At 46.4% G+C, this 27,812-nt stretch overlaps 1 protein-coding gene across 1 annotated transcript; it reads left to right on the forward strand.

Moving 5' to 3' along the window:
- The first annotated feature begins 270 nt into the window (after positions 1–270).
- TRIM25 (tripartite motif containing 25) lies at positions 271–20,541 on the forward strand. Its single transcript, XM_036221981.1, has 9 exons — positions 271–947; positions 4,888–4,983; positions 7,665–7,898; positions 10,165–10,330; positions 11,915–11,980; positions 13,951–13,977; positions 14,308–14,391; positions 14,478–14,570; positions 15,181–20,541. The coding sequence occupies exons 1-9, from the start codon at positions 354–356 to the stop codon at positions 15,711–15,713; spliced, it is 1,893 nt and encodes a 630-aa protein (XP_036077874.1). The 5' UTR covers positions 271–353; the 3' UTR covers positions 15,714–20,541.
- The last annotated feature ends 7,271 nt before the right edge of the window (positions 20,542–27,812 follow it).

A 27,812-nucleotide genomic window follows, 5' to 3' on the forward strand; every position in this document is an offset into this window, starting at 1 on the left:
CCGGTCTGGGTGAGTTCTCCGAAGGCAGAAACTCACACAAGACGCGTCTCCGACTCCTTCCTGCGATCTGGGGTGCTCCGCCCGACGTGTCCGGCTGCTCATCGCCAGAGCGGCCGTGAGAACTCCCCAGGGGTCCTGAGGATGACGCGCAGCCCCGCGCTCCGCGCCGCGCTGGTTCCGGACCTGGAGGACTGCCACGCCCGGGCCCCGCCCCCGCGCGCCACGTGACTTCCTGCACGGCCGCGGGGACCGCCCCTTGCCGCTCAGTTTCGTTTCCCTGGCAGCCTCGGCGGCTCCCGCTGCAGTCGCTGCGAGGTTCCAGGGCGTCCGGACCCGCTCGCCCTCAGCGTGCCATGGCGGAGCTGTCCCTGGCCGACGAGCTGATGTGCTCCATCTGCCTGGAGCCCTTCAAGGTGCCGGTCACCACCCCGTGCGGCCACAACTTCTGCGGGTCGTGCCTGGACGAGACGTGGGCCGTCCAGGGCGCGCCGTACCTTTGTCCGCAGTGCCGCGCCGAGTACCAGACGCGGCCGCAGCTCCACAAGAACACGGTGCTGTGCGCGGTAGTGGAGCAGTTCTTGCAGGCCGAGCTGGCCCGCGTGGCGATCCCCGACGACTGGACACCGCCCGACCGCGCCGCGGCCCCCAGCGCCACCAGCCAGGTTGCCTGCGACCACTGCCTGAAGGCGGCCGCCATCAAGACATGCCTCGTGTGCATGGCCTCCTTCTGCCAGGAGCACCTGCGGCCGCACCTCGACAGCCCCGCTTTCCGGGACCATCCACTGCAGCCGCCGGTTCCCGACCTGTTGAACCGCAAGTGCCCGCAGCACAACCGGTTGCGGGACTTATTCTGCCCCGAGCACAGCGAGTGCATCTGCCATATATGCTTGGTAGAACACAAGACTTGCTCGCCTGTGTCCCTGAGCCAGGCCAGCGCTGACCTGGAGGTAGGGGGTTGGTGGTGGAGGGTGCAGCGGGGCAGCCTGGGCCTGCTGGGTTGTGCAGAGGGCGCCACTGTGGGCGTCTAGGCCTAACCTGGATCATCCGGAAGGGGAGAATGGGCCTTGCTGGGCCTGAGATCCTGGGCAGAAGACACACGTGGTGTTGCTTGCCTTGTCTGATGGTGTTAATAGAGGGTTTTGAAAGCCAAATATGAGTCCTGGAAGTTACCTCTGTTCCCTCATTAAATCCTGGCAGCACCCAGGAGGTGGGTATAATTAGTTTCACTTTTCATTTGAGGAAATAGAGTTCCAGAGAAGTTCATTTAGCCTGAGGAACCCAGTAAGTGGCCAGGCAGGCATTGGGACATGTGGGCTGGATTCCACAGTTTGCAATTTTTCCCTGGGAACCAGCCTCATATCTAGGTCCACAGCATGGGACCTTCCTGGAAGGTTGAGGTTGTGGAAGCAAGAGCCATTGGCGAGCCAGAGAGTTCTAATGACTTTGGAGGATGCCTGCGAATGGGAGGGTGGGCTGAGTCCCAGAAATTTCTGGATGTGGCCGACAGAGAGAGCCGGTGCCCTTGCACCATAGTGCCCTCCATCCTGGCTGTGTGACTTTGAGCACAGGATTTCGCTGATGAGTCCTCATCAGTAAAGTGAGGAAGTTGGACTAGGTGGATTCCTAAGGGGCCTTCCAGGTCTGTGATGATTGTATTGGTTTTGGGGCATCATTACTTCCCCCTGTGGACTTAAGGCAGAGGCGAAAAAGGTGTAATCAGATCACCTTGTGTTTTATCAGCCTAAGCTCCTAAGTGTGCCCTGATTTCCTGTTATTCTCACAGTGCCGTCAGGGAGAACAAGGACTGTCCTCATGTTGTCAAAGCAGCCCTGAGGCCTGGGGGGATGTTTGCAGTGGCACCAGGACCTGGGTGCAGGGCCTTACTTCCATCCCACCACAGCCCCTCTCTGGCCTGGTCTGCTTCTCCCAGTCTCAGTTGGTTTCGTCTGGACTTCTTCCCCCAGTCTCAGAAGCCAGACCTCCAGGCACTGCCTGAGAGTTGACCTCTGAGGTTCGACCATCCGAGGCCCAGCCACCTGGGTCTCTGACTGTCATAGGAAAGAACTTGCTTAGCCTTTGGAGCCAGGAACCCCGCTCTGCCCCATATCAGCTGTGGTTTAGGGCCAGTCACTGCAGTTCTGAGCCTCAGCTTCCTTATCTGTAAAGTGGGATAGTAGCAATCCATCTCCACCTGCAGGGGTGGTTGGGAGGCTCCAGAGAGAGGAGCTGTGTGGGAAGTGCTTTATAGGCTAGCCCTGGTGTCATGTAGAGTGTCTGGTTGACACAGGCTCAGCCAAAACTGGGTGTTGAGACCTGGGTTTGAATTCTGGCTCTGCTACCTAGCTGAGAAATCCTAAAAGAAGACAATAATGGCACCTGTCTCAGAAGGATACCAGCATTAAATGAGGCAACATATAAACCGTGTTTTGCAATGAATGTTCATTTCTGTAACTCCATCCAGGAAAGAGGAGAGCTCATTGAGCAGAGAGTATCAGGCTGCCTAGATCTTTGCCTCAGGGTGCCTGGGCCTGCCCCTGCAGACTGGGGCAGCCTGGCTCCTGCTGCAAGGCCCTTCTAGAAGTTCTTATCCATGGAGGCAGAAGGCAAGTAGGGACAGGAGGCCCCTTCTCCGCATGTCCGAGAGCCACAGCCCTCTCCCTAGCCTCCAGGGCCTGGAGCTGGAGCCTGTGCTTAGTTTATTTGTATGCTGAACACATTCGACTTTTTAATTCTTGTGACAGGCCTTCCGCAGCCATCTCCCCTCTTTCTCCATTTTGGTACCAGAGTCCTTTCACCAGTTTCCTTTTTCAGCCCTGTTGGTGCTCACTGATGGTGGCAGCGCCAGCTCAGCTCCAGTGCCTCAGCCTTGGGCAGCTGGCTTGTCTCTGTCACTAGTTCCAGGCAGATTCAGGACTCTGGTGCCTCCTCTCATGTGGAGGACCCAAGTCTGTGAAGGGATCCTCAGAACTTCAAAAAGTTCTCTACCCTGATTAGAGGATTATTGTGGCTATCGAAGGCTGTGGGATGCTTTCCTTTTGTCTGGAGTGGCGTGGGCCCCTTTCCACCATTGGGGACAGTCATATATATTTGATTAATGGTGGATAAAATCTTTCAAACTACAGAATTCAGGAGTTCACTATTAAGAGCGGCTCTCAGTGGTGAAACAGTTGGCAGCCCTCTGGTGTTTGGAGGTTTCTTCCAGCTCTGAGATGTGCTAGGCCAGACCTGCCTGGGCTTGGCCTTCAACCTTTGGCCCAGTTTATCTTGGCTACTGTTAGAAGCCAGGTCAAAGGGCATTGTCACAGAGGTTGAATCTGGTCAGTGACTTGGGCTTTCAGGGTCGAGTTAGTGTGGCCTTGGACTCTGTTTCTGCCCTTACATGTGACTGTCAGTGGGTCATTTAAATCCAAATTCAAGGTCATGTTCAGGCCTGAATATCTCTAGTGGTGTGGGAGAGGCAGGAAAGTGAAAGGGAGTGGCAGAGTATGTTGAGCCAACTAGTTAGGGGAAGTCAGTTTTTTTTTTTCTTCTAGAAATTTCCATTGTCCTCTGCTTGGACACATGTCTGTAATTTTAATACCAGCATCTTATGACCCTAGTTAATTTAATAGTGACATGACCTAGGTCAAACCATTTAATTACTCTGTGCTTTAGTGTTCTCATCTATAGAGGGCGAGCAACTCCTATCTCATAGTTTTGTTCTTAGCTTTAAATAAGTTAATACACGTAAAGCACTAGACCAATCCCTGGCTTGTAGTAAGCACATAATAGACACTAGCTGCTATTATTATGGGGATGGTGGTTCTTTTCCTTCTCATTTCTGTGCCTCAGCATTTCGCCTGAGCCGAGAGGGCGGGAACTCAGATATTGATTATGAAAATTTATAGAAACTGTAAGAGGCCTCTGATATTATCTTCCTTCATGCTTAGTTTACCCTTGTTTCTGGAGGTAGCTAGGGGCCTAGCAAGTCTGAAACACCTTCATTTGGTTTCAGATATTAAGGTGGTGGTGGGCTGGTTTACTCCTTATTCATCCTTGATTCAAGGGGTGACCCTTGGAGGTCCCCACCCATAGGGCTCACCAAGTGAGCCTTGTACTCTAGTTTTTGTCCCCATCCTCCTAGAGGTTGGCAGAGGCTCCCCTAGCCATCTTCTGGAGTTGGCAGATGGCTCTGGAAGAACAACCCCAGACGTCAGGCTTATCTCTCTGGGTTGCTTTTTCCTGGGGCTTGGCTCTGTAATCCTTCCCTACTTTGTTAGCTCTCCATCATCCTTTAGCATATTCTTCCCCCCATCCCCCCATTTTTTGTCTGCTTTTCTGGTTGTTTGCGGTGGGAAGGTTGATTTGAGGGACTTCATTTGCCATTATTGAAGCAGCCTGCCCAGCTTGTTCTGTCTCAGTGTGAGCTTGGCCACCTTGCTGTCCTCCTTGCCTTCAGTGTCGTCACCTGTAAAATAGGTCCTAGTGAAAAAGCTTATGATAATACAAACGGACATTTAGGTTTTCTTTACTAAGATCCAGGCACTGTGCTGGGGACTGACATTGTTTCAGTTAATCTTTCTATTAGCCCTGTGAGGTGGGAACATTTGTATCTATTTGGCGGCCAAGGAGGCTGAGATGAGAGATAGCTGGACTGACTGCTGGGAGTTGGGACTGGAACCCTGGTCTGTCCAGCTCCAAATCCTGTACTCGTAACTTCTTTACAGTGCTGTCCCCATAAAAGGATAGAGGGAATCAGAAAATATGAGGATGGTTTAAAAAGCTACAAGCAGGCAGGACTTGGAGTGGCAGAAACACCCGTGGGGTAGATTCGGGGAGTGGTCCCCGGTGTTGGGTGCCAGTGGGGGCTGCTGAGGTGTTTTTCATTCTAGTTTGTCTTCTCCACAGGCCAAGCTAAAGCATAAACTGACCATCATGTATAGTCAGATCAATGGTGCCTCGAGAGCGCTGGAGGATGTGAGAGCCAGGCAGCAGGATATGCGGGTGAGTGACAGGGCTGTCCATCACCAGCCCGGGCCCTGGGCCTCCCCCTCAGCCTCCAGGCAGCACAGGCTCAGTTCTGACCTCCACAAAGCTCACGTTAGATTCATTCACAGCTTTGGAAATAAATGTCAGCCTTGTAAGACATGCAAGAAGCTATATGCCCCCAGAGAGATCCTTTATAGACCCAAACCAAAGACTACCTACAACCCTGACCTGGGGAGTCATTAAAAATTAGGGTTGAAAAGTAGTAAAATAGACAGTGGGTACGATTTAAGTGGAAGGAAAAAAAGAAGCAAAAGTGTATACCCACTAGAATTACATCTGTTTATAAAAATGAAGTGTTATTTGTTTTCAAGGGCTACTCTAACAAATTACTACAGACTTGACTTGAAACAACAGAAACGTGTTCTCTCACAGTTCTGGAGGCCAGAAGTCCCAAAACACTGTGTCACAGGACCACACTCCCTCCAAAGGCTCTAGGGAAGAATCCTTCCTTGCTTCTGCCAACTTCTGGTTGTGACTGCGTCAGTCTAGTCTCTTCCTCTGTCTTCACATGGCCTCCTCCTCCTTCTCTGTCTTCTCTTCAGTCTCAAACAAGGACATTTGTCACTGGATTTAGGGTCCACTTGGTCAATCCAGGATGATCTCATCTCAAGAATCTTACCATAGTTAAATCTGTAAAGGCTTTCTAAGTAAGGTCACATTTACGGGTTCTAGAATGTGGACATATCTTTGTGGGGGACGCTATTCGACCCATTATAGGAAATATATGAAAAAAAAACTGGAAGGAAGTATTATAGTAAAAGGATAGTAGTGCAAGTGTTGGAGTGGTGGAATTAGGGTGGTTTTTTCCCCCTCTAGTTTTTACAATTTTTATAAAGAAGATTTGATTTTTACATACCCTGTTCTAGAGCTGCAGCATCCAGTTTTATTGTGGCAGCTATGGCTTAATGAGACGTTAGAATATCTTCTCTGTTACATACTAGCCTGTGATACTTTGGTCATGTCAGCAGCACTCCGAGCCTTCATTTTCCCATCTGTACAATAGAATCATAACTTTCTGAAGGTGGTTGTGAGGCTTAAATGAAAGGATGCACATGAAAGTACCTACCTGTATTGGTCGGGAGGCAGGATGAACTGCTATAACAAAGATACGCCCCAAATTCAGAGGTTTAAATAAAAGAGAAGTTTATTTTACTTACTGTGACAGTTCAAGGCCCGACATGAGCAACCCAGACTAGTGGGAAGGTGCTAATTCATGTGATCGTTCAAGAATTCATGATCTTTCCTTCTTATTGCCCCACTATTGTATAGAATCATTTCCTCATCTCTTTGGTCGAAGCTGAGTCACCATTACATCTTGTTCTAGCTTGCAAGAAGCTGTTAGGAGCAGCTTAGTCCCATGACCAAGCCACGCTGCAGAGGAGAAATGTAGTCTGTGGCTGGGCAGCCATGTACCCATCTGAGGCTCAAGAGGTGTTCTCTTACTGAATGGGGGAAGAGGAGGAGGATGAGCACTGGGGCACATCATAGTCGCATACGGGAGGCAGAGTAAAGGTTAGGTTAAGAAATAACTGAATTTCGACTTCCCTGTATATTGCCCCTCTTAAGTGTGTGTGTTTGTTGTGTTTGATTCTGAACTAGAGAAATGCTGTCCAATAGATACATAACGTGAACCTCACAGTAACTTTAAGTTAATTTGAGTGACATGTGAGATCGGTTTTATTAATACATTTTATTTAAGTCAGTACATCCAAAAATGATCATTTCAACATATGATCAACAAAAAAATATTAACGACACATTTTACAGTCTCTTTATTGTAGTAAGTCTTTGAAAGCCAATGTGTATTTTATACTTTCAGGACACCTAAATCTGACTAGCCACATTTCAAGTGCTCTGTAGCCACATGCAGTAAGTGGCTATGGTATCGAACAGTGCAGTTCTAGAGGATGATATTCTCTAGAAATTTTCTAAAGCAGTTTCATACCCTTTCTTTTAAAAAAAATTACCCATGAATTGCTTCTCAGCTTAAGAAAGAAAATATCACCAATGCAGATGAAGCCCACACTCAGCTTTCCCCTTTTTATATCTCCCTTCCCCTCTTCCAGAGGTAACTACTATCCTGAATTTATTCATTCATTTCCATGAATTTCTTTATACTTCTCTTATGAATGTCTGCATCCCTTTAGCAATAAATACTATCGCTCTGTTCGTTTCTAAGCTTTATATTAAGAGCATCAGTACTGTGTGTCTTTTTCTACAAGTTGTTTTTCCCTTATGGAAATTTGTCCATGCATTGCCCAGTGCATTAATTTCCATTACTGTTTAATATTCCATCCTAGGAATAATATGCAGTCCACATAGTCTCCTGTGTCCAGGGTTTTGCTAATTCGAACAGTGCTGCTTGTGAGTGTTCTTGTGTGCATCTCTGGGGTAGGTTTCTGAAAATTGTTCTAGAGTATATTCCTTGGATCGAGTTGTTGAGTCATACATAGGGCATGAGTACCTTCATATTTACTCGATATTGCCAACTTGCTCTCCAAAGCAGCGGTGCCCCCTTTTTACTCCCAGAAAGTACAGGTTAGCATTGCTGGTGCTCTGTATCTCACCAGTGCTTGGTACCGCAGACTTAGCCTTTTGCCAGTATGATGGATACCCTCTTGTTTTGGCCTTCTTAGGACGCTGCGCAAAGGAAGATGGAACAGCTTAGACAAGAATACTTGGAAATGAAGGCTCTCATTGATGCTTCTGAGGCCAGCTCCACACGAAAGGTAAAGGAAGAGGAAAAGAGAGTCAGCAGCAAGTTTGATAACATTTACCAGATCCTCCTCAAGAAGAAGAGTGAGATCCAGACTGTGAAGGAAGAGATCGAGCTTGCCCTGACTAAAGGGGACGAGTTTGAGTTTCTGGAGGTGAGTCTCAATGAACATGTCATTTTATTTTCATTCATTCATTCAGCGACATTGGTTAATGAAATCTGGTAAGTTTCAGCTGTACATTTTAACAGTAAGGCATATATATATATATTTACATTGTGCGTTCACCTCCCATACTTAGATTTCTTTTTGTCACCACATATTTGACCCTTCCCCCCCACAACCCTTGATGAGCACATTGTTGAGCACTCTTCCTGCCTAGCATTGTGATGTTGGTTACAGAGGCAGTGGGACCTCAAGGAGGCGTAGCTATGAGAGGTATTTGGAAGCATCCCTGAGACACACACTGTGTAGGTGTTCTATGTTGTGTAACAGCTTAACTCGAACGTAGTGGCTTAGAACATACGTTTACTCTCACACTTTGTGTGACTGTGGAGTCTGGGTATGGCTTAGGGTGTTGTCTTCAAAGGACTTCGCAGGCTGCAATCTGAGTGTTGATGGGGCTCTATTCCTTTTGAGGTTCACGGTTCTTCTAAGTTCACATGGTTTTGGCCAAAGTCTAATTCCTTGTGATGTAGGACTAAGGTCCCCGCTTTCTTGCTGGCTGACTTCTCAGTTCCCAGAGGCTGTGCAGTCCCTTGCCACATGGCCCTCTCTCAACTTGGCAGCTTATTTCTTCAAAGCTAAAGGGGAATTTCTCTTTCTAGGAAGGCCCAGTCCTTCTTTTAAGGGATTTTTACCTGATTAAGTCTGACCCACTTAGGAGACTCATCTTTTTGATGAGCTCTGAATCAAGATTCAGAATCTTAATTACATCTGCAAAACTTCTTCACTTTTGCCACATGATATAACCTAACCACTGGGGTGACACCCTATCACATCCACTCTCCTGCTTATTCTCAAGTGGAGGAGATTATATAGGATATGTTCCCCAGCGGGTGGGAATCTTGGGGGCCATCTTAGAATGTTGCCTACTGCATATACCTCCACCCTCTTCACCCCACCCTCCTCCACTCTACCCCTGGACGTGTCTTTCTGAAATACAGACTCCTCGCTCCACCCTTTCTGACTTCGCGTTCCTTAGTATGGCCCACAAGGCCCTTGATGACTGGGCCCTGTCTTTGCCAACAGCCTCATCTCTTGCCACCCACCCCCAGCCCATGCTCCGTGCTCTGACCACATAATATAACCTAACCACTGGGATTATATTATTCCAGAGCACTTACCATTCCCCAGACGCACCAGGCATTGGATGGGAATGCCATGGCTAACCTCTGCCTACTGAATCCTTTCCTTGTTCCAGGGTAACTCCAGTAATTCCCCCTGCCCCTTCCGTCTTCCCTGGGTTTCGTTATCCTGCTATTATTACCAGTGGTCCAGAGCATGTTACGCTGCCTCTGCTACCACACTTGATGAAGTTGTTTTCGATGTCCTTGTTTTCATGTCTAGGCTGTCAGCTCCTTTTGGGCATTATCACCCTTCTTATTATCACCCTTCTTCCTCCTGATATGTCCAGCACCCAGCAGAGTGCCTAGCATGCAGCGGGTGTTCTGGTGAGCCCCATTGATTGGGTAACATGCTACGACCCCTCAAAGGCCCAGATTCCTTGTTCAGGTCCTGGGGAGGGTACAGGAGTGACTGGGAACCTTCTCTCCTTGCATGGACTTCTCCCCATCTTGGCCTGGATGGCATTAAATTTCATCTTACATGCTCATTCCTGTTTGTTGGAGTAGAGGCCTCAGGCTCTATGAGAAGGATTCTGAGTCCACATCTGAGCTTCTTGATACTGTGTGACCTGATTGTATTTCAAAGGTTGGGAACTTATGTAAGACCCTTCCTTTTCGTTGGGTGTGCCGTGGCTGAATCTTGCACCCTTGAGACTTACCTGTCTACACTCAGAACATGTGTTCAGAGCTGGTTCTCGAGGGACGGAGCTTTCCTGCATCTCTTATACTTCTTCAGCCACAGCTAGAGGCGTGCAAAGAGCATTGTCCATAGGGGTCAGGAGACCTGGGTCCCAACACTGTCTCTGCCACTAATTGGCAGAGTTCCTGGCAGGACTCTTGTCATTTCTATATTTCAGTTTCCCCATCTGTCAGGTGAACAATCTCTAGGGACCCTTCTAGCTCCAGAAGGTTGTCTTAAAGTGGCACTTTAACCCCCAGGAATCTCTGGCCTGTAATTTGAGAAGGCTGATCGAACTTCACACCCACAGGCACAGGCCCCTCCCAGGGTTCCTGAGGCCTAAGCCCAGACCCTGGCTTTGTGAAGCTGCCTGCACTAACCACCTGGCTTGTTCCAGAAAGCGGCAAAATTGCAAGGAGTCTCAACAAAGTCAGTCTACGTCCCCAAGGTGGAGCTGAATCACGAGCTGATAAGAGGTATTTGCCAGAGCACCACAGACCTCAAATATGAGCTGAAACGCTACGTCAAGCAGCCCCAGAAGCCCGAGGAGCCCACCGTCTCAGGTAACCATCAGCAACCCGTCAGGCTCCCCCACTGGGACCCCTGAATTAGGATGAGTACCCTCAGTGTTTTGGGGTGCAAAAGAGGGCTTTGACATGGAGCACTGGGGCTTGCGTTTCAGGGGTTCTGAGGGGTACTGAGAGCTTTTTTTTCATTCCGTGATGGTAGCTGTCCTTCCTAAAACATTTTGGGGTCTTGATGCTATGATAGGAGTTTCTGGACAGGCCCTTTTGTCTGCTGTCTTGAGTCTGACTCAGATGGAGTTTGAATGAACTCTGGTTTGTCAGTGTATTTGGTGGAAGAATGGCTAGTTTTGGGGTGAGAGAAATCTGGAATTCCTCTTTGATTCCCCTTTTGCCTTCTCTTCATATCTAATCCGTCACTGGATTTTGATTCTTAAATATCTCCTGACTCAGTCTACTTGTCCCACGACTGGCTATCACCTGCCTGGTATCTGTTGCCATCGGCTGTGGCACCTTCCTAAATAGTCCCTTGCATTTACTCCTGCTGCAGTCAGAAAGAGCTTTTCAGGATGCAAATCTTTTTCCTGGAACCTTTTCCTCCTCACCCCCACCATTGCTTTTAGATAACAGACTCATGACCCTGGCCTACAAGCCTCTGTCTGCCTAGTCAGGCCCTCCAGCCCTGAAGTGTCCCCTCCTCTGGTGCATCTCTGTGCTCAGTTCTTCCAATATGCTGAGCTTCCTGCCGCTGGGCCTTTGTACATGCTCTTCCCGTTGCCTGGAAGGCTAACCCTCCACCATCTTCACTAGTTAACTCCTCTCATCCTTTGACGATCAGTCGAAACATTACGTTTCTCAGCAGACCTCCCTGTCACCACTCCTATTCTTCAGACTGGATCCCAGGGTCCCTATCCTCCCTTGTGGCCCTTTGCACATCTGTCACTTGACTCTCCCTTGTTATTCCTGGTTGTCTCCCCCACCAGACTGTGATGTCTGTGAGGGCAGGGCTGGGTCTGGTTTTCATCCACCACTCTCCCCGCAGTGCCTTGCACTGAGCCTGGATCATAGTGAATCCTTGCTGTGTGATCCAGGGGCTGGGCTCGAGTTTCAGTTGGGCAAGCTGAGAGTCCTTGCAGAAGGGCCAATGAAACAGATGTGGATCAGCCCCATCATGAAGGGCAAAGCTGTCGACGAATTAGCCACACAGAGTTGTTTTCCTGCTACCTAAGTGATCCTGGCCTTGGGCGGAGGGGGTGAGAGAAAACCCAGAGGGAAGAAACTGCCACTGTGCCCCAGGCATCTTGATCTCATCGCTGTGAGCAAGGGCCTTACCCCCGTTGTGTGCTGGAAGAAAACTGAAGCTAGAGAGGGTTTAGAGGTCATAGAGCTGGGTGCTGGTGGAGAAAAAATTTGACCTTAGCTACATTTTAAGCCATAGAAAAGAGAGAACACCCAAACTGGTCCTTCTATTACCTGGTTTCTGGTTCTTGTAAATGATGGAATAGGGAAGGTCCGTGGAAATGTCTGTTTTGAAAATCCACTACCCAAACAACTGTGGCAAAGCTGGCTTCTGGCATTAGTTTGGAGGAGCCGCATAAACTAACCCCTTCTTCTTTGGCACAGGGGACGCTACAGAGCATGGTGCAGCGCCCACGCACAAACCTTCACGCCCTGTAAAGAAGATCGTGAGTAAGTCACCACACTGTCTCTGCAGCAGCAATATGGCTGTGGCTGGCTAGGGCTCTGGCTGAGACACTCACAGGCGTGGCTGCTCCTTCCAGGTGGGCACAGCCCTTCCCGAGTCACTTCAGGGCCCAAGTGCACCTGGAGTCAAGTGGGGCTATGACCCCACTGAGCGGAAGTCGTAGGGGCTGCGCCACAGCACCTGGGAGGACTGCCTGATGCATTAGATATTTGAGCTGCCTGGAACAGCAAGATTACCAAAGCTAGCTTGTCTTGGGAAGTATTTATGACACCCAAGTTTTGCCACTTGGGCAGAGTCACCTGGAGGAGACTCACAGAAGGTCCCGGAGGAGCAGAGGCTAAACACAGCTGGTAGTTGAGAGCTGTTCAGTCTTGAGGTGCCACGTGCCCCTGCCATCACTTCCCAACCTTCTTTCCATCATCGCCCTTCTCTTCCCTTGCCCCAGCCGTTTAAGAAACATTTTTCCTAATCACCCCTGCCCGTGAAATTTCAACACCTGCACATATGTGGTAACATGTTTATATACTGTGCTTTTATGCATGAAAAGAATAAGATCTTTTTATCCACTACTCTAAGAATCAGATTTTTCCCCCTTAGGGGTGCTATCACCCTGGTTGAGAAGGCAGATACCATTGAGATGGAGGCTTGGGAGAAGAGTAGTCCTCAGTTTCTCATCTATCAAGTGTGGACTCACAGGATGATGAGTGTGGTTCACCTGGGCCACTGCCTGGGAAAGCTCTTTAGAGGTCGTAAATATGCCACTGAACTGTTGGCTCTTTTGCTTCCCCAAAGTCAGTATGAACTGTGGAGTGGTGCCCACGCCATTGCAGGCTGGGGGATGAGAGGACTCTAGGTTTGTTGGTCGGTTGTTTGTTTTAGTGTTTAGGTTGTCTGTGGCAGACCAAGGTTTGGTATCAGTCCCCGAATGGAGTAGAGTCGGGCTGGGATGCCCGGTGCAGGTAGAGGAAGGAGCCCTCAGCTAAGCCGGAAAATGTGGAAGGGCACTTTGTGTGAAAAGGGCAGTGAATGAGTAGGTGAAAGAGTACTGTAAGCCTGTATCCTCTCAAGTCATCCTCTCTTCGTGGCCCCAGAGCACAAGCTCCACTCTTAGCATGAGTGAGCTGTGGAAGCTGGTCCTTAGGCTGAGATGGGAAAATAGGCAAGGACGGGTGGGCTAGTCACAGCCTAGATGAGGCTCCTACGAATTATGGTGGCCAGGGAGGGGTCCTGTGACCTAAACCAGCATTGCAGCCTGGGGTCCTCTCAGTGGCCCAGTGGGAGTGGGCGAGAGAGGAGTAGGTGAGGAAATGGGGTAGAGAGTAAAGACAACTCCTGAGAAATGTAACCCTGAAGTGGGGGGAAGAGGTAGCTAGGGGTCCATATGAAGCTGATAGTGGTCTAGACTGGGGCCTGAGAATTCACATTTCACATGGGTTCCCCGGTGATGCTGATGCTCCTGGTCTTGGGACCATACTTTGAGAATCACTGTTTTAGCTAACTCAGTTCCCATGGACATAGTTCCAGATAGTTCTTAAAAACTATTGCAATACCGGGGTTACACATTTTGTTGCTGACTCCATTTCTATTTTTGCATTTTTTCTTTTATGGAAGCCAGTTAACCTCCAGTAAAATGCACAGATCTAAATGTAGTTAGATAAATCTTGACAGATGCATGCATGTTTGTTGCCATTACCCAAATCAAGATAAAGAATTTTCATTACTTCAGAAAATTCTGTCATGCCCCTTAATTAGTCAGTCCTCCCTCCCCAACGACTGATGTGGTGTCTGTCGCCATAGAATTATTTGCCTGTTAACCCCTTATCTTTTTCATGTTAAAGCATTTTAGCTTTATTTGTATGGTCACATTCGTGCAAATGAATGTTGTTGTGATCTTTGGAAAGTGACATTGTGTTTTGCTTTAAAATATCTTAATGCTGAAAATTTTCTCTTTCAGAAGAAGAAAAGAAAGCCAAGAAACTTCGTAAGTTATGCATTTTTGCTCTGTTTCTTGAGACAGCCCAGGGGCTATAGTGAAAGCTGCCCTGTATTATCAGGGTTCTGTGATGGGACCTCAGCTCTAGGAATATGTTCTGTACTGGCAGGCAGGCCTGAGACCGGAGGCGAGGACAAGTATAAATGAATAAGATGAGCAACACGAGCGTAGCCCTGTCTGGACTCACCTGTATTACCCTAGCTGTCCAGGTGTTTCTTTGTAGATGGGGCTCTTGAAAATCAGCTTGGAAGGGAGTAGAGGCCATCGAGTCACTCTGTGTCGTGTACCCAACTCATGTTTCTCCTCCTTCATTCACAGCTTCTACTTTCACCTCACCCAGCAAGACTTTCACCTTCGGAGCCTCGGAAGTGCTAGAGGATTTAAAACAAACTGGCTTGGAATGTGAGTTATTGTAGACAAGGGGCCTTGGGGGTGTCCATTCTAAGTTTGTTCTGAAAATGGCTTTTTGTTTCCTACCCTAATTTTAGTCAAAGCCACTACCTCGCAGCCAAACTCGGACTCTCTCAAGGCCAAGGTGCTGGAGACCTTTCTAGCCAAGTCCAGGCCTGAGCTCCTGGCATGTGAGTAGCACCTGCAGCCAGCGGCTGTCCCTGAGACGTTACTGGTCGAACTGCCACACTCCCACTCTGGTTTTCCTGCCAACTCCGCTGCCATTCCAAAACCTCCTTACTCGCTGTCTTCTTCCTGCCCCATCCAGCCTCCTGCTTCACAGAGGGATGCTCTAGAAGGAGATCCCCTTGATCTCCCAGTCATTGGCCTCTCACTTGGATCTGTACCCTCTCTTCTTCCTTCCCTGTCCCTTTCCCCAAGGCCAATTCCTCAGCCAGACTCTGGATCCTACCCCTCCTGCTCTCTCTGGGATTTTGCATTCTCAGGTATCAGTTATGAGTGGAGGAATAAATGGGTGGATTTATGGATGGAAGGATGGACTGGTGGACAGTTGGATGGACAGATGGGAGGATGGACTGGTAGACGGATGGATGGATGGGTGGCTACTTGGATAGATAGATAGATGGATGGATACATGAGTAAATGGGTGGATGGATAAGTGGTTGGCTGGAAGGATGGATAGATAAAACAATTGAATAGTACAGGCTGTTGAGGAAAGGTTGAAAATTGAGAACACCTTGGGCTCCTTGTAATCGATTTTTTGGGGTGATGCTTTTATAGATGCTGTTAAAGTCATCCTGGACTACAACACTGCCAACAACAAGGTGGCTCTGTCAGAGAACTACACTGTAGCTTCTGTGGCCGACACACAGCAAAACTACAGGCCACATCCCCAGAGGTTCACATACTGTTCTCAGGTGCTAGGTCTGCACTGCTACAAGAAAGGGATCCACTACTGGGAGGTGGAGCTGCAGAAGAACAACTTCTGTGGGATGGGCATCTGCTATGGCAGCATGGAACGGCAGGGTCCCGAGAGCCGGCTGGGCCGCAACAGCGCCTCCTGGTGCGTGGAGTGGTTCAACACCAAGATCTCTGCCTGGCACAACAATGTGGAGAAAACCCTGCCTTCCACCAAAGCCACACGAGTTGGCGTGCTTCTCAACTGTGACCACGGCTTCGTCATTTTCTTTGCTGTCAGCACTGACAAGGTCCACCTGATGTATAAGTTCAAAGAGAACTTCACCGAAGCGCTGTACCCGGCCTTCTGGGTGTTCTCTGCAGGTGCCACGCTATCCATCTGCTCTGCCAAGTAGGCAGGCCATGGACACTCTGGCTGACTGCCCGAGGAGTGCCCAAGACTAGTGAAAATGCTGCAAGGGCACTCTCTCGGAGAACTTCCCTGAGCGTCTTCAGCGGGTGACAGGATAGAAGGAGAGTTGGTGGAAGGTGAGAGGGTGGGGAGATGGGATAAGGGAGCGATTTGGCCAGGGAAAGGGGTGGGGGGTGATTGCGATGTGGGCAGGGAAGTGTTTGTGCTGCCTGTTGCCCATCCAGGCAGGATAACCACCCCTAGTCCTGGTAGATCTCCAGGCAGCTCGGCGGCTGGGCAGGGCTTAGGGAGCAGAGTCATTAGTGCCCCTTTCCCCTTGGAGAAAATCTCTAGCCCCCGACTTGGCGTGTACCCCTTTGCTCTCTGGAATAATCTTCACATCTTGGTGTTTTGATTACTCTGTAGGGCTATTCGCCTCTATAATTTTTTTTAAAATTCCAAGTTATTGAATTAGCCCCCCCCCCCCAACCCCCCATACCTACGTAGAGGGGTTGGGGTGAATACTCAGATTCCTGGTGATTTTCTTCCTGGAAGAGAAACCGCTAACAGAAGGTCTCCACCCAGACCAATTTCCCAAAGAAGTGTGTTCTCTTCCTCCACTGGAAAACAGCCCTGCCTCGCTGCCTATCCTGCACACCTTGTTACCTGATCGAGATGTTTAATACAACAGGAAACTTTTCTAAGATTTCAACCCGTGATCTGAATCAGCATGTGTTGAATTTATGTTTCAAAGTCAGGGTGATCCAGGTCTGATATGGACAGAAACCTCCTACTCCCAAGAATTAGGAACGGCATCTCAGTGGAGATGCTTTGGCTATAGCCATGGAGCTTTGCCAGAGGCCTTGTTCCTATAGCCTAGGCTTTGGGGCAAAGAACTCCACTGGGCAGGAGGGACCCTGACCTGGGTTGACAGAAGTATGATGATTTCGCTCTTGTTAGAGTGTCTTGTCTTATTGGCAACTCTCCTCAGTGATAGCTGCACCTATGGGATACTGGACTGGCTGGTATAGATACCACTGTGGCCAGCATAGTTGAGCAGATAGCTAAGCTCCATATTCGAAGCCTGCCATCATGTGACAGGCCATGTGTAGCTGCCCCAGAGACCATACTAGGGTACTCTCTGGGGTGACTACCTACCGCCAAAAGGGCCTTTAGCCAGTCCCATGGGAAACAGCAACAGTCCTGTTCATCCCAGCCATAGGCTGCAGACCGAGCGGTGGCCCTCAGATGAGATGGAGGCGTGTTATTGGCCCTAGCCTCTTCTTCTGCTGTGTTTCTCGTTTGAGCCAATTCCAGATGTGGGGATTGACCAGTCTAGGGGTCAGGAAGACCTTCAGGTCCAGCGAGGGAACAAGCTGAGGGCTCTAGCATGGTAGGGTATTTTTCCTGCAGTGTTTCTGTACAGTGAAAATAACCTCATTTCACTAAGGGGCAGGAGTGAATGGATTGTTGGAATTTACTGAGCTTCTTATATCCTGATATTATCAGGACGTAAGTGGAAGCGTAGAAGAAATTTTCTAAAAATGGAAGAAGTTTCACTTCTTGCAGTGAAGTGAGTGCTGCTCTGGGCTTGCCCAAGACAGGAGCTCAGGCCAGGGTCCATGTGGTATGAAAAAGAGGTCACCACTGGGCAAGTGGGGACCCCAGACTTTTTCTTATGGATATTTGAGAATTTAACACACCTCTGGCCTTGTGCTGGAATTCCAGGATACTCTGGAATTCAGAGTGTCAAGCCCAGAGCACTTGGTATTCCTGACAGAAGTGTTGATCTGTGTCATCTCCGAACAAGGACTTTCCGTTTCTTGAGAGACAGATCATCTTTGTAGGGAAGACCTCCCTGCAGTAGTTGAAATGTGGTTCTAGAACGTTTTCTTCCTTTGCTACTGGAAAGAAACATTCTTTGGTGATTCTTTTCTGCTTTTGGAGATGGCTGAAAGCATCTTCACTGAACTTCTGAAACGAAAGCCTTGTCTGAAGCCAAGTCATGCTTGGGAAACAGCTGGGCTTAGAGGAGAATGTCAAAGATGAACCCACGGGTCCTACAGTGGCTTTCTTCTGCAGAAATGAGGGCAAGAGAGGGCTCTTCCCTGGGGATCATACAGCTCAGGATAGGGAGGCTCTGAGTCCTTCTGTTTATAAGAGACAAGTAGGTAACCCAAGCTCTGTGCAGGGTGCTTTGAAGATGTAAATTGAGGAGCATGCCCTTGCTGTCGTGAACCTTAAGTTCCCTTTCCTTGCAGGGCCTAGTGTCCTAGAATTGGAGGAAACTTCATCCATCTGACTTTTTGCTTGGCGGAGTAAGTGAAATGGGAAGGTACAGATGACTGCCTACTGCTCTTGCCATCCCACTGTGGAGGAGGTGCCTCCTAGATGCCTCCTACATGCCCCCTGGTACCCTGGGGAAGTGTCAGAAATTCCTAGAAACACAAACATAAAAATACTATCCCAGGAATCAGGGACTGTCTTAGTCACTCTGGCAGGATAAACCAAGGTCAGGGTCAAGTTATTTTATTATTCAAGACTGGTTAGTTTGCCCTTTTTTAATTACTCCAAAATGGATGTATAATCTATAAATAATACTGATATATTGTCATTAACCTTATTTTTATACCTCCCTGTTGATTTTAATTGATTAGAAGTATTTGAGCATTTATATCTTGAGTTCATTTGTTTTTTTTTTAGAGTTGATTCTTTAGGAGGTAATCAAGGCTGTAGATGTGGATCTTTTGAAAGGTAAGAGAAATATAAGGGCCAAAGCTGGCCAACGTGCCTTAGAAACTTGGAATGTAGTAAACCAGTGTTTGGTATTCTTTCTTACATCACAGGGTGTGTAGACAGTGATACTTACCTGTCGTGCTGGAATCAGGGAATGAAGTGCCTAGGGGCCTCTGGTTCCCCAGGCCTCACCCAGCTTCCCCCAGGGGTTGAGATTTCAACAGGCCTATAGCCCATTTGAGGCTGGCCATGGGCTAGGATTCTTGATAAAGAGTACTCAGGCTGATAGGATGTCTTTCTGGGCTTTGCTTCAGGATAATCTGCAGCTGGATATAGGAAGAAGGGGTCGGGGTATGAGTGAAAGGGTGAGCCACATGCAGATAATGAGGAAAGATGAGAGTTCATTACAATATTTTTCTTTTACCTTTTGATAATTTTCATAACAAAAAGTTTTAAAAATGAAACAAAACATAGCCCAGGCCAGTGTTGAGCAGTGTTGGTAGAGTTTATCCTTCTTTGCAGAGGGGTAGGAGTTCTGGGAGGTGTGGGTCTGAGGTTGTATAAGGTCATCACCCTTATCTGCAGGCGGGTGTGGTCTAAGACCTAAAACCAAGGATAGTACCAAATCCTGTAGATAGAATATTTTTTCCTACATATACATACTTATGATAAAGTTTAATTTATAAAGTTAGGCACAGTAGGAGATTAACAATAATAACTATTAATAAAATAGAAATTGTAACAGTCAAGCAGGCGGGTGGCATGTACAGCATGGACATGCTGGACAAAGGGACGATTCACCTCCCTGGGTGGGACGGAGCAGGGCGGTCCGTACAAGATTTCATCATATTACTCAGAACCACGTGCAGTTTAAAACTTACAAATTGTTTCTTTCTGGAATTTTTCATTTAATGTTCTTGGACCACGGTTGACCACAGGTAACTGAAACTGCAGAAAGTGAAACGGCTGATGGCAGGGACTCCTCTAAGAAAGAATTTGACTGGCCTTTGTTTCTGGTTCCCCGTGGGGAGATGCTAAATCCTTGGAGCTTCTCCAGTAAAAGTGTCTTTATTATTCCTTGGATGACATCTTAAGTTTACACTAGGAGCTGAGATGGCCCAGGATGGGGGCTGTTCATCAGAAAGGCCAACCGTGAGATCAGAGGGTTGGGACTTAGAGGCAGCCTGATCTCCACAAGGGGAGAGGGGCTGGAGATTGAGTTGAATCATGTAGCCATTCAGTTATGCCTTTATAATGAGACCCCATAAAATCTCTGGACACAAGCTCCACTGAACACAGTGATTTGCCAGGAGGGTGGTGCACCCTGGTTTCATGTGGAGGGGGCACAGAAGCTCTGCATTTGGGTCCCTCTTAGACGTCATTCTATGTATCTGGTCTTGATTTGTATCCATTACAAGAAAATTGTAACCATGTGTATAGTGCTTTTCTGAGCTCTGTGAGCTAGTCTTAGTGAATTATTGAACTTGAAGGAAGTCATGTGCTATCGGCTAGAAGTTCATGTAGCCCCCAAATTCACATTGAAACCTAACCCCCCAATGTGATGGTATTGAAGGTCATGAGGCTGGAGCCCTCATGAATGGGATTAGTGTCCTCTCAAAAGACCACACAGAGCTCCCTCGTCCCTTTTGCCATATGAGGACACAGCAAGAAGACAGCAGTCTGTGAACCAGGAAGCAGTTCCTTGCCAGACATTGAATCTTCCAGCGTCTGGATCTTGGAGTTCCATCCAGCCTTCGGAACTGTGGGGAACAAATGTTTGTTGTCTAGGCTACCCAGTTTGTGGTGTATTTGTTATAGCAGCCCAGACTAAGACATCATGGGAACATCCTGGATTTGTAGCCAGTCAAATGCGGGTGGCCTGAGGATCACTGACGTGTGACTGGTGTCTAAAGTGAAGGTAGTCTTGTTGTGACTGTGTCCTTAAGCCTGTGGAGCCTGACTCTGACTCCAGGTGGTTAGTCCCAGAATTGTGTCACAGTATACCAGATGGTGTCAGAATAGAGGTGGTGGGACTTGCCAACTTTGAATAGCACTTCTTGACCGACCTGTCAAAATAAAAGATATTGTACTCAAAAGAAGCTTCCCAAGTTTCTTCTCTCTGGTGTCATGTCTCCAGTGTTTGAAGTCTTGGATTTTATTTTCTCACACCCCCACCCCTTGAAGTTTTTTCTTCCTCACTGTCACCATACGCACAAAAATATTCACTATGTCAGTTATAGATCTTTCCTGCCATTTAGAGATGCCATGGAAACTGTCATGGAACACTCTTCTGTTCTAATAAAAAGTGCAAGACAGTAACTTGTGACTCAGTAAAATACACAAAATTGCAAGTATGCATGTGTGTATGATGAGCTAATTTTAAAGACACTTATGTTCTCCTGGAATGACCCATGCACTAGTACTGGATTCTCTCGTGGGTCTTACATCCATTTTCTTGCCAGTTTGCAGGAGGTCTTGACCTGCCATTACATCTGGAGTAATGGATAGATCCCCAGCCTTGGTCGACCCGGGGTTGGTAGTCTGCCTGCATTTTATCATGGAATGATATTAATACATAAGCTAAAGAAAAGTTGAATCTAAGAGGGGAAGAGAGAGGATAGTAATACAATAAGAAAGGCTAGTCGAAAGGGGCTAATTTGGGTGGAAAACACCCCATGACCAATGGTTCCCCCTGCCTATCTTGTGTCAAGATGTTTTGTGCTAAACAGTCGTTTCAGAAGTTCAGACACTTGAATTTTGTCACTTTTCTCTATATGCTTCTGGGTTTTCTTGGTTGAAAACACGTAGGTGGGTACACCTGAAATTAATATAGTATTGAATGTCAACTATAACTGAAAAAAGAAAAACATGTATGTGGGGCCACATTTCCTAGTTGGATATTGAAAAGTTCCTGGTGGACTGTCCATAGGATCTCCTGCTGGGTGGCCTCTGGGTGGCCCCTGGGCCCTTGCCTCAGAAGTTTGCTGAAGGGATGCTGATGCATGTGGCTGGGGCATGCACAGAGCTTCTAGAATGTCCAGCTGCTATGTTCGAGAGCTGACAGTGTCTAACAGTCATGGGAGACATTCAGGTTTGTTGGCATCTGAAGAGGTTCCTAGAGCCTGGAGTTTTGGGTCTCCTAGATTTGTGTGGGATCCCCATGACTGACTTAGTGGGCAGACATGAATGTGTTATGATTCTAGGTCCCTTTCAGGTGATTGTCAGGCTCTATAGGGATTTCCCAGATTTATGCCTTAACGCCTCATCTACAGACAGAATATAGGTATATACCTTGAGAACCTGCTTCGCTGTTCACTGGCTGTCAACCAGTGGTCAAGCACCATTTCCAAACGTTTCTATGAGTGACAAGTGATGCGTTTAGGTTTCCATGGCACCACCAATTCATCAATTTGGCTTATTAAAGCATCCTTGAAGACCCTCTTTGTACTCATCTCACCTGTCTTTTCCACAAGGGTCCCATGGCCTTGAAGGATCCCGTTCCAACTCAGCTTTCTCAGAGGTGTCTCCACAAGAGAGATTTCTCACTCTTCCTGCATCCTGCCCCCTGGTTTATCCTTGTGGGGTCCCTGGCAGCAATACCATTGTGCCCACACTCAGGCTAGTCCTCCATCCAGTGTCACATGCAGAAAGCGGATCTTAGCTTCACAAGCATAGTTTATTCCCGGAAAGCATGTACGAGGTTTGCAGCTCCCCTACATCAATGATGCCATCTCCATTAAAAAAGAGCTAATTCGTCTGCTAGAAATTGTAACTTCTCACCCAGCCTCGATAACCAACCAGTTCTTCCAGGTCTCGCCTAGGCCATTTCTTCTCATGGGGCCAGGAGTCCAAGATGATCAGGATTCAGAATGCTCTTCCGTCTGACTGCCAAGAGTCTGCTCACCACCGGGATCCAGTCCTTGCTGTCTGGATTTGCCCGCTCTGGGCCTGGACCTCAATGTTTCAGAACCTTTGATGCTTGGAATCCGGGACAAAAATTCCTGTTCTAAAATGACCTGAAATACATGTCTGGCAGCCAAGAGTGAGATCATGGAAGTTGTCTTTGGGGCAGATACTTTGCTTGTCTTGGATCAGAGAGCCTGGGTGAACTCTGATCATTGATGAAATAATCCAAGTGCAAACACTTCAGATTGGGATGGTAAGTGGTTATCAGATGTGTGGGCATGGAGTCGTTCATAGTGTTTATGTTTTAATGTCCGTGGGATCAGTCACGATATCCCTTCTTTCATTTCTGATACTAGTAATTTGTGTTCTCCCTCCTTTTTTACTTAGCTCAGCTAGAGGCATATTGATGTTATTGATTTTTTTTTTCAAAGAATCAGCTTTTGGTTTTACTGATTTTCTCTATTGATTTCTTGTTTTTAGTTTCACCGATTTCTGCTCTAATTCTTGTTTCTTTTTTTCTGCTTCCTTTGGATTTAATGTGCTTTTTTTTTTTTTTTACTAGTTTCCTAAAGCGGGAACTTAGATTATTAATTTTAGATCTTCTTTTCTAATATATGCATTCAGTGGTGCAAATTTCCCTCTAAGCACAGTTTTCATTGCATCCCACAAACTTTGACAAGGTGTGTTTTCATTTTCATTTAGTTCAAAATATTTAGAATTTTCTCTTGGGATTTCTACTTTGACCCATGTGTTATTTAGAAGTGTGTTTTTTTAATCTCCGCATTTTTGGCGGCGGGGAGGGTGGATTTTCCAGCTATTTTTCTGTTACTGATTTCTAGTTTAATTCAACTGCGATCTGAGAGCTGACAGTGTATTATTTCTATTCTTTTAAATTTGTTAAGGTGTGTTTAATGGCCCAGAATGTGGGCTATCTTGGTGAACGGTTCATTTGAGTTCGGGAAGAATGTATATTCTGCTATCGTTCGATGAAGTAGTCTATAGATGTCAATTATATCCAGTCCATTGATGGTATGGTTGAGTTCAGCTATGTCCCTACTAACATGTCTATTTCCGATAGAGAGGTGTTGAAGTTCCCAACGATGAGAGTGGACACATCTATTCCTTTTGGCAATTCTATCTGTTATTAGGTGCATACACATCAAGAATTGTTATGTCTTCTTGGAGAATTGACCCCTTAATCATGTAATGCCCTTCTTCATCTCTGATAACTTTCTTTGCTTTGAAGCCTGTTCTATCTGAAATTAATAAAGCCACTCTCACTTTCTTTTGATTTATGTTAGTACGGTGGATTTTTCTCCATCTAGTTACTTTTAATCTATATGTGCTTTTATATTTAAAGTGGGTTTCCAAAAAAAATATATTGGGTTTCTTGTAAAGAACATATAGCTGTTTTGGTTTTTGATTCATTCTGACAATCTGTGTTTCAGCTGGTATGTTTAGACCATTGATGTTCAAAGTGATTATTAATATAGTTCAATGAATATCGACAATATTCATTACTGTTTTCTATTTGTCCCCTTGTTCTTTGTTTCTGTTTTTGTCTTCCACTCTATTTCTGCTTTTTGTGGTTTTAATTGAACTTTTATATGATTTCATTTTCTTTCCTTTCTTAGTATATTGGTTATACTTAAAAAAAAAAAATACTTTATTCGTGGTTGCCCTAGAGTTTACAACATACATTTACAGCCAATCCAATGCCACCTTCGAATAACATTGTGCCACTTCACAAGTAGTGTGAGTACCTCATAATAACAAAATAATCCTAATTTTCCCATCCTGTCACATGTCATTTATTTCACTTATATGTATGTATATACAAGTACATGTATACAAAAGCATGCCTAACCAAATACATTTGGTATTATTTTGAACAAACCATTATCTGTTAGGTCAATTAAGAATAAAAAAAAATGAAGTTTAAAAGAATTTTTAAAAAAATTTTAATTAGTTTCAAGTATACAGTACATTGGTTAGACATCTATATAGTTGGTAAAATGATTCCCCCAATTGCTCCCTCCCTCTCCTGACCCTCCACCTAGCTAACATATTAATGCTAAATGCATTCCCTATGCCGTGCTCCCCGTGACCATCCATCAGCTACTAATTTGTATTTCTTTAACCCTTCACCTCATTCTCTCTGCCCCCCACACCCCAATCTCCTCTGTCAGTAACCAAATTGTCCACTATATTTGTTAGTCTGTTTTTGATTAGTTCATTTTATTCCTTAAACTCTGCATATAAGTGAAATCATACAGTGTTTATCTTTCTCTGTCTGACTTAAATACCTTCTAGGTCCATCAAAGCAATATCTTTTTCCATCCCCTTCCTTTTCATATGTAGGGGTCTTGTTTTCTTATCCTTTCAGTCACTCTATCTTTTCGTTGGAGCACTTAATTCTTTTCCATTTAAGGTACTTATTGATAGGAATGTAGTTGTTACCATTCTTTATTCCTGTTTTTGATACATGATTTTTCTTCTTAAAGAAGTCCCTCCAACATTTCCTGTAATATTGGCTTGGTGGTGATAAATTCCTTTAGCTTATTTTTGTCTGGGAAGCTCTTTATCTGTTCTTCAACTCTAAATGACAACTTTGCTGGATAAATTATTCTTGGTTGTATATCCTAGGGCTTCATCCTGTCGAATATTTTTTGCCAAGCCCTTCTGTCCTGCATAGTTTCTTTTGAGAAATCAGCTGCCAGTCGTATGGGTATTCCCTTATATGTGATTATTTGTTTTTCTCTTGCTGCTTTTAATATTTTTTCTTTGTATTTAGCCTTTGGCATTTTAATTATAATATCTTGGTGTGGGCCTCTTCGGATCCCTGAGTTTTGGAATTCTCTGAGCTTCCTGGAGTTTTATGTCCATTTCCTTCACCAGGTTAGGGGAGTTTTCCATCATTATTTTTTCAAACAGCTGTTCAACATCTTGATTTTCTTCAGTTATGCTGATCAGATGGATATTTGGACCCTTAATAGTGTCCCATATGCTCCTTAAATTATTTTTATAGTCTTGGCATCTTTTTTCTTGCCATTCTAATTGAGTGTACTTGGCCTTCCATACTCTAGATAGAGCGTTTCTTTATTCACTTTGTTTATGCTTTTGTTTATTCCATTTCATATACTTCTCATCTCAGATAATGTGTCCTTCATTTCAGACTGGTTCCCTTTTATAATTTCCATTTCCGTTTTTATGTTTTTTATCTCTTTGTTGAAGTTCTCACTGAATTTATCTACACTTCCCAGAAGTTCATTGAGCATCTTTGAAATAAGTGTTTTGAACTCTGCATCTGTTAGATTACTTGACTCTATTATATCTGGATCTCTGTTCTGTTCTCTCATATGGTTTCTGCTTCTTTGTCTTCCCATTTTGGCTGCCTGTCCGTGTCTGTTTCTATGTACTCAGTAAAGCTCCTAAGTCTCCTGGTCTTATTAGTGTGGATTTGTGAAGCAAGTGTCCAGTGGCACAGTCCTGAGAGGGGTTCAGCTGCAGGCCAAATTTAGCCCAAGCCTCTACTGTTCTGGAACCATCTGTTAGATTCAGCAAACAATCCACAGATGCTGTGCTTATAGTTGCCTCAAAAGGCCACACCAGAAACCAAGGCCAGCTGCCTCCGCCAGTGTGAGACTCAGCAAGGAGCACGTGACTCACTGAGGATACATCTGGATGTGGCTTGGGTGGGGCCTGAGTTGGGGGAGGCGGAGTTTCAGGGAATCCTCTGGGCAGAGTGACCTCTGTTACCAGTTTGATGATGTCACAGTGGCAGTGGCGCTGTGTCCTGCGCACTGGGTGGGGGGAGGACTCAACAGGGAACAATGGATACAGCCAGTACTTGTGTAGAGAGAGATTCTCGCCTCGGCCCTTGGACAGTGTCTCCCTGTAAGTCCTGGTGCCCCCTGTGCGCAGCAGAATCAGCACTGGTACTCAGAGCGAGCAAGTCCATCGCCACGGAAATCTGTTCGTGGACACGGCCCCTTTAAGAGGCGTCTGAGCTGTCACCGACTCCGTCTCAGCTGCTCGGGACTGCGGGTCCTCACCCCAACCTACCTTCTGCTCTTGCAGGGTGCTTTCTTGGATTTCTCTGTAGTTTTATGGCTTGTTTATCTAGATCACAGGTGATTTTTCCTTGCTGCTGCTTCTGGTTTCTGTCACAACTTTGATTTGGTCTCCAGAGGCATGAACAGAGCCTCTGTCATCTACGCCATTTTTTTTCCCCCCCAGAATGGGTTTTATTTGTTTTTTTTTCTTTGGGGGTTTGAGTAGTCATGTGTCCAGCATATCTATGCTCTTTTGACCTGAGATGAAGGATCATTTTATAATGAAGGTTTAAAGCAGTTGTAGCTGCCTTTAGGACATCGTGTTGTCATATCTGTCACTTATTTACTGACCAAAATGTTCCTATTGAAAGCACCATCTCCTTTGCAACTGCTTTTTAAATTTTATTCTCTGCATTAGAGAGTAAGATTTAAGTGAGTTAGCTGAAGGAGTTCATCTGTGACCCTCTTCGCAAAATGGTCATGGGACAAGAAAAGGACTTGGAGAAGCTCTGAGTCTCTAAATCTTTAGATTCCATAGATGGGACAGCAAATTCTTCTCAGTCTTCGCTAGCCCAAATCACTCTCAGAATTCCGTACAGAGGTAAAGAAACAATGAGGGAGTCTGAAAATGCAGTTCCAGGCCTTGCAGGAAGGCGAGGGGCTCCTTCAGCACCCGCAGGTGCCTGCTGAGGCCAGCTGACGCACAGGGTCCACAGCTCGCCCTGCTCCATCTTCTTCCCCACCGGTTCCCTATCAGATGAAGTTTGGGGAACAACGCTGTCTTTTCCGCAGGGCCAGAAGCCCCTTCTTGGGAAGAGCCAGAGGAGTGGGGCTGGAGTCGGTCCGGCACTGGCAAGGCCTGGGAGAGCGGGGTGCCCAGTGCTGGCTCTTCGCTTTGCACTCTGCGAGGCCGGTGTGCTCCAAGCCAAGCAGTGGAGGGCTGTTTTTTTGTTGTTGTTTGTTTGTTTGTTTGTTTGTTTTTTAACCTTCACTTATTCTCTCTTTGGAAATCTTCCTTTATGTAGTAGATTCGAGTTTCTGACCTATGTTATTTTCCTTCTCTCTAAAGAACTTTTTAAAACAGTTTTTTTATAAGGCAGGGATGCCGGCAACAAATTCCATTTTCTTTTCTTTTTTTTTTTTTGGTCAGAGTCTATTTTTCCTTCACTTTATTTTAAAAAAACAAACAGCTTTTGTTTTTGTTTGCAATCTGTACAATTGAATTCTTTTACAGATATAAAGTACCAATAACTCATTTAGGATTATTTCCTTCACTTTTGAAGGATAATTTCACAGGGTACAGACTTAATCCTAGGATGGTGGTTTTGTTTTTTTCTCTCAACACTTCAAATATTTCTACACCTTCTTCCTTGCATCATTTCCAAGAAGAAACTGACTGTAATTTG

Source organism: Rousettus aegyptiacus, unplaced genomic scaffold (genome assembly GCF_014176215.1).
Source record: "Rousettus aegyptiacus isolate mRouAeg1 unplaced genomic scaffold, mRouAeg1.p scaffold_m13_p_6, whole genome shotgun sequence".
NCBI lineage: Eukaryota > Metazoa > Chordata > Mammalia > Chiroptera > Pteropodidae > Rousettus > Rousettus aegyptiacus.

Excerpts from the sequence above, each read along its gene's own strand:
- TRIM25 (XM_036221981.1), top strand. The coding sequence starts at position 354 with ATGGCGGAGCTGTCCCTGGCCGACGAGCTGATGTGCTCCATCTGCCTG. Across the intron at positions 4,984-7,664 it reads CCAGGCAGCAGGATATGCGG|GACGCTGCGCAAAGGAAGAT; the intron begins GTGAGTGACAGG and ends TGGCCTTCTTAG. Across the intron at positions 11,981-13,950 it reads CCCTGTAAAGAAGATCGTGA|AAGAAGAAAAGAAAGCCAAG; the intron begins GTAAGTCACCAC and ends TTTCTCTTTCAG.